The sequence below is a fragment of the Vitis riparia genome, chromosome 18 (genome assembly GCF_004353265.1).
Source record: "Vitis riparia cultivar Riparia Gloire de Montpellier isolate 1030 chromosome 18, EGFV_Vit.rip_1.0, whole genome shotgun sequence".
Taxonomy (NCBI): Eukaryota; Viridiplantae; Streptophyta; class Magnoliopsida; order Vitales; family Vitaceae; genus Vitis; species Vitis riparia.
This window is the reverse complement of record NC_048448.1, coordinates 25581193-25588091: the sequence shown is the minus strand read 5'-3', so window position 1 is coordinate 25588091 and position 6899 is coordinate 25581193. Positions and strand designations below refer to the sequence as shown.

The following is a 6899-nucleotide window of genomic DNA, read 5'->3' as shown; positions in this document are numbered from 1 at the left end:
AATTCATGGAAAAATATTCTTAAACGTACCATTCTTTGTTTATGTTTATTATATTTAGTACCAAATGAAAGTCTGAAATTCTGTTGTCCAAATGTATGATGAAATTAAGCTACAAGCATATGGGATAAGGTAGAAATTAATATAATTAAATATGAAAAAATGATACCATATGATAAAATAATAATAGATTGGTATAAGATATAAAGGGACACGTGACTAAAAATAATGAAGACAGAGTAAGAGTAGAATGCACATGTAACATTTCCTAGCACCTAAGGCCCACAAAAATACTAATAAATTATAGTTTTATTTGTGAAGTATTTTGACATTTTCATAAACAGTTATACAAAAACAGTTTTTTAAAACATTTTTAAAAATTTGTTTGTGGATGTATTTTAAAATAAAAGTCGATTTAGAAACCTATAATATGCTCAATATATTTTTTATGTTTTTAAATATGTTTAAAAATAACTTTTATATGTTATATTTTATTTTTAATTATTCTTTGTATTTATATAATTATTTTTAAAATATCTTTTACTCTAATAAGTGAAAACAATTTAAGATAAATAAAAATATTAATATTTTTTTAAAAATATCTTATTTTTTGTTTTTAAGAACAAAAATTGTTTCCCCTCTATGGTTTACTTATTTATTTATTTATTTATTATTAAGAATAAAAAAACTGTTATAATTAAAAGCTCCTTAGCAAGCACTGCCTATACCTTTGAATTATTTTAGAAAAAGAACATTTTATATATGATAAATAATAGGTTTTATAATAAGATAAGTTATTATTAGAAGATTTTATTAAATTTTTCATCATTAATATTAACATCATTAAGAGCAGTTATTTCTTTTTTAGTAAACTTAAATTTACTAAATATGTTTAACTATTAAAATTTTAAAATATAGAACTTGATAAATTTCTAATATAAAATTTTAAAATTTTAAAACTTGATAAGCTTGATAAAACGTTGAAAATAACAATTTTAAAATATAAAACTTGATAATTTTCTCATACATAATTGTAAAATTTAAAATTTTAAAACTTGATGAAAAAATTTTAAATATAATACTTGATAAATTTCTAATATAAAATTTTTAAATTTTAAACTTGATAATTTTAAAAATTGAAAAACTTTATAAAACTTAATAAAAATTTTAAAACTAACACTTTGAGTAAAACATTGAACTTTCAAAATTAATTTAAAATTTTAAAATAATTGTAAATTTAAAATTTTAAAATAATTGATAATAACCACGGCCAACATTTTAACCCATAAAATGTTAAAATGAGATTTGATAATAACCATATATAAAGCCATGAAGAAAAAGTCTCACATCATTTTCCAATATAATATATCACTTTCCAATACAATATCTTAACTATGTGGGCCTTAACCATTGACTTTCCAATATAAAAGACACAGGCACGTTTTAACCCATTTTAACCATTGAATAAAAGCCTTCTCTTGCAAACATTATTTCCAATATAAAAGCCTCTCTCTTCTGCCAACAAAACCCATTTTCTCTTCCTCTTCCTCTCCAAAACCCACGGCCATAAAAACCCACAAAACCTACCCACAGCCCCCATTGCTTGGAGGAAGCCATTGCCGGAAAAAGCTTATGGAAGCCATGCCGAAGAAGCCCCATGGAAGCTGTGGTCCGTAAAGCTAAAGCCACCTCCAAAAAACTCCCGTAAAAATCGTTTCTTTCTAGGTTTTGGTGAGTTTTGGGATTTTTTTTTTTTTTTTAGTTTTGTTAATTGGTATTTTGGAAATGTTTGTGATTAGGTTTGAGATTCCATTATTATTGGGTTTATTTTCATTTTATTGGGTTTATTTCCATTGTTATAGGGTTTTGGTGCTTTTGGAAAAACCACACTTAATTATTTCCTAAGGTACAATTTCTCTCTAGTTTCTCTCTCTATTTTTTCTATGATTTAATTCTGATTTGATTGTTATTGGGTTTATTTCCATTGTTCCTGTGTAATGAAAGCAATTTTCTTTTGTTTGTTGCATTCTCTTCAATTGTCAATTTCCATTGGGTTTAATTAATGTGTTGAAAATTTGATTAGTTTTCAACAATATTGTTTTTTCTTTGTTTTTGTAGCTTTGAGTTTGTGACCAAAATGATATGGATTAAAACCATATATTCCACACTCCACGTTTATGTAGCTTTGTTTCTTTGTTTTTTTTGTCCTATTTATGAGTCTCACAAACAATAATATTTTACAAAATTTTAAATATTTTATTTGTATATCAAATAGTCATACAATTTATACACATCACTTTTATGAATATTATTTTCCATGTAAGATAGATTTTTATACCATATGTCACACTTTAGTTAAACATATGGTAATTTAAACAAATATTTTTTAAGATAGTCCTAAAAATTATTTTAAATTTTATGATACCCATTAAGTGTATTAGGAAATTGCCTTTTCAATTAAATATTAAAATATTTTTTAAAAGACAATTTTAAATTTAAATTAAAATTATCTTCTTTTTTTTTAAAGTAATTTTAAATTGCCTTTTCAATAATATTTTTTTAGCTTTGAGAACTCATATTACCAACTATCTAAAATCCATGATATTTTAAGTAGATAAAAAAAAAAATAGAAATTAGATAAAAAAAAATTATAATTTAAGATCTATTAATTATATAATAAGAGATACAAATAGTAATGGAAAAGTTTGTATACAAATAACTGTTTTAAAAAATAATTATATAAATATATAAAATAAAATATTATATATAAAATTTATTTTAAAAATATTTTAAATTTTTAAATATTCTTTTGTTTTATTAAAACTCTTTTATAAAACTCTTTTTAAAAATAATTATCAAACATGCTATTAAAATTTTTGAATCATAATTCTTTCTAAATAAATTCATTATACAATTAATAATATAGAATGAAACTTAAGTATGTAATAGCTCCCACCATAAGTCCCCTAAAATTTAATGATTTTCCATGTGGCATGACATCATGTCATAGTCAAATCATTTCCATCCTAAAATAAATAAAGAAATTTACAATGGTGGTGCAAATTAGATTGCAATGGTGGATTAATTAAAGTTAAAATAAATCCCTCAATGCATCCAAACTTACATGATTAAAGAAATTTTATAAATTAGAATTATGAAATAAATAAAATAATAAAGGATGGATTATTGATTAGCTTAATTGGCAACTAATATATAGGCGTCAAGATACAAATAAGAGATACAAGTAGATATTTTATTTTATATATACAAATAATTATTTTTTATTTTTTATATATTTTTAAAAATAAGTGAGTCAAAACCCACTTTTCTTAAAAAACATTGTTGAAAGAGATAATGAATTCATTCATGATGATGATATAGATGATGTGTAGCTAATAGTATTGGTAAGTACATAAATATATACTTACCAGATATACAAATTGTAATTTATTTCAATTATTTATGTAACTTACTTTGTATTACTTTTTCTAATTTACTTTATTATGTAGGAAATGTCACATCGAAGAGGAAGAGTACAAATAGTGTCTCCAGAAGATGAGTTGGACAATCTACAACAACTCTTAGACATACAACCTGCTGCAACTACTACTCCTAGTAGTTCTGATCCTTCTGATTCTTCAGATCCTTCTGTTGTTGGTATGATTAAGAAGATTATGTTTAACTTTACATATGATAAATGTGTTTACATATATTTAATTTCTTGAATGATAGGTTTTTAATGTTTAATTTTATATAAGATAAGTAAATTATGTTTCTTTTAATTTCATTATTACTCTTAATAGGTTCATCCTCTAGCAAAAAGAGGACACGTGGCCTAACACGTAACTTAGATTTACTTAGTATGAAACCGGGGGAAAAAAAAACTACACGATTCAATACCAGAGGGCAAGTTGTTTATGATGGAAAAGGGGAAAGATTGTCAAGCTATATGGGAACATTGGTGCGATCTCAACACAATGTACCCATCCAAGTTCAAGATTGGAATCATGTTAGTGAAGATGTGAAGGAAAAGATTTGGGCCTTAGTATTGGTATATGCTAGTTACTATTCAATCTAAATTGTAATGTTATTTTTTAAAAATGATACCTCTTATTTAAACATGACATTTTAATGCAATACAGGAAAAATATGAACTAGAAGAAACATGTAAGAGCCACATTCTTCAATGCTGTGGAAATTTGTTTAGAAGCTATAGAAATAAAATGAAGGCCAAGTATTATAACCCCTATAATACAGATGAGGAGAGATTGTGCCATCGACCTCCACACTTATCGGATGATGATTGGAGGTGGCTCATCCACTTTTGGGGTACACCTGAGGCCAAGGTAAAGATAATGATCTTTTCTTGATAATGTATCTTATGATACTCATATTCACATAAAATGATATTTATTAGTTATATCTAACCTAATACTTCATGTATATAACTTTTATTATGTTTCTATTACCTATATAGGTGACTTGCTATTTTTTAATTGATGTAGGATATTTCAGAAAAAAAACAAGGCAAATAGGGCAAAACAAGTGATAAAGCATACATCGGGATCAAAAAGTTATGCTCAAATTCGATATGAACAGGTTGAAATTTATTATTAATATGATTTGTTTGTACATAAATAATTCATCATAAATAACTCAATTGTTTTACTTATAAGAATAGGCACAAAAGAAGGAGGATCGAAGTGAGCCCAATAGAATTGAGATGTTTGCCCTGACACACACAAGAAAAGATGGGACACCTGTTGATGATCATTCTAAGGAGATTATGGTAATGAAGTAAATAAATTTTATATACTTGTATTTCAATCATAGCCTCATACTAAATTATTTTAAAAGTCTAACAATTTTTATTTTTTTATTTTTTTTATTTTTTTTATTTTTTTATTTTTTATAATTCCAGGATCAATTTCAACAATTACTATCTCAACTTGAGGGGACATCTTCTTCTACTTCTGCATCATCTGGAGCATCTACATCTGTATCATCTACATCTGTAGCATCTACATCTGTAGCATCTACATATGTAGATGAGATATATACTCAAGTCATGGGTCCAGAGAGGCATGGTCGTGTTCGAGGGTATGGATTTGGTCCTACTCCTACCTCAATCTTTGGTTCTACTAGTAGAAGACGATCAGGAGTTATTCTTTCAACACAACTTGAAAATGCCCAAGAGATGCTAATAGCTGCAGAACAAAAGTTTACAACTGCAACTGAAGAACTCTCAAATGTGAAAGATGAACTCTCACATGTGAAAGAAACATTTGAAGAGAGGTTGATAGAAGTTCAAAAGAAGACACGTGAAGAAGTGAAAGAAGAGTTTGAAGAAAAAATGATGGAAATGCAAAGAAAAATGCAAGCACAAATGCAAGCACAAATTCAAGAACAGATGATGCAAATGATACAACAATTTCAGCAAAAGCAGTAGACATTTGAAGATTTTGCTACATCTTTATATGATAGATTCTCTTAACTTTTTTGAAGATTATGCTACTTATTTATATGATAGATTCTCCTAACTTTTTTTGCTTTCTATGACTATTATGTGATGTTTAGTTGGTTGATTTGTTATATTATGTTAGAATGTGAAACTAAATTTGAATCTCTTTGTTTTTTGTTTGTTTGGTTTTTTTTTATTTTATTATATTATGTTTTTTTTTATTTAATGACTTATATTGATATTTAAGTTTTTAACTAGCTTGGAATAATTGATTGTAATATATTGAAATTAGTTTAATTGTTTAATTGCATATACAGGTCTAAAATGGGTTTGTTTGGGTTTATAACAGGTTTGGGAATTTTTAATTTATAAAAAACCAATGTCCAAAATATAACATATTTTAGTCACGGCCACTAAAAAATTGTGACCATAAGTGTACTTTTAGTCACGCTTAAAATGAATCGTCACCAAAAGTTAGGGATAGTGGCCATAATAGACTTAATGTTTAGTCACGGTCACTTAATTACCGTGACCATATACCTATATTTAGTCACGGTTAGGGGCATTGACCGTGACCAAAAGTTGACATTTAGTCACGGTCATTTTATTACCCGTGACTATAGACATCAATTTAGTCACGGTTAGGGGCATTTCCCGTGACCAAAAGTTGACATGTAGTCACGGTCATTTTATTACCCGTGACTATAGACATCCATTTCGTCACGGTTAGGGGCATTGACCGTGACCAAAAGTTGACATGTAGTCACGGTTAGGGGCATTGACCGTGACCAAAAGTTGACATTTAGTCACGGTCATTTTATTACCCGTGACTATAGACATCAATTTAGTCACGGTTAGGGGCATTTCCCGTGACCAAAAGTTGACATTTAGTCACGGTCATTTTATTAACCGTGACTATAGACATACCTTTAGTCACGGTTAGGGGCGTTGACCGTGACCAAAAGTTGACATTTAGTCACGGTCGATAAATTTTACCCGTGACTATAAGTGTACATTTAATCACGTTCATTATTTGACCGTGACTAAAGGTTAAATATATAGTCACGGTTTATTACCTGACCGTGACCAATACCTTTAGCTACGCCTCATACTGTGACGCTCGGTCACGGTTTCATAAGACCGTGACAATAGGTTTTGGTCACGGATATATACGATTTGGTGACGGTTGGCGACCGTCACCAAAAGTCATATTTCTTGTAGTATAACGAAGAAAATAGGTGATACTTGCATTTTTAGGTAACCCTATGTCAGCATAATCACTTGTAGTCACAAATTGTACATTATTATTTTTTTAAAACTCTTTATAATTACATAAACTTACAATTGATTTTACTATTGTAACATTTGATGCATAAATAAAAGAATTAGAGTAGATAAAATAACATGGGGAATAAAATAGTGCAAATGCTAGTAGAACTTT

The 6899-nt window shown here is 27.3% G+C and overlaps 1 protein-coding gene across 2 annotated transcripts; it reads left to right on the top strand.

Annotated features, from left to right (window-relative positions):
• The first annotated feature begins 1524 nt into the window (after positions 1–1524).
• Positions 1525–5542, top strand: LOC117907481. 2 transcript variants are annotated; one of them, XM_034821029.1, is made up of 10 exons: positions 1525–1728; positions 1860–1903; positions 3507–3654; positions 3801–4048; positions 4140–4164; positions 4255–4343; positions 4513–4596; positions 4679–4786; positions 4919–5007; positions 5038–5542. In XM_034821029.1, exons 3-10 carry the CDS (start codon positions 3510–3512, stop codon positions 5444–5446), a joined length of 1197 nt encoding a protein of 398 aa, XP_034676920.1. In that variant the 5' UTR covers positions 1525–1728; positions 1860–1903; positions 3507–3509; the 3' UTR covers positions 5447–5542. The 2 variants fall into 2 exon arrangements, with proteins under 2 accessions (XP_034676920.1, XP_034676921.1); XM_034821030.1 differs by lacking the exon at positions 4513–4596.
• The last annotated feature ends 1357 nt before the right edge of the window (positions 5543–6899 follow it).

Bases quoted from the DNA above. Each gene is read 5' to 3' on its own strand.
- LOC117907481 (XM_034821029.1), top strand. From the start codon at position 3,510: ATGTCACATCGAAGAGGAAGAGTACAAATAGTGTCTCCAGAAGATGAG. The intron at 3,655-3,800 runs GTATGATTAAGA...TACTCTTAATAG, and splicing joins TTCAGATCCTTCTGTTGTTG to GTTCATCCTCTAGCAAAAAG. The intron at 5,008-5,037 runs ATCTGTAGCATC...TGTAGCATCTAC, and splicing joins TCTACATCTGTATCATCTAC to ATATGTAGATGAGATATATA.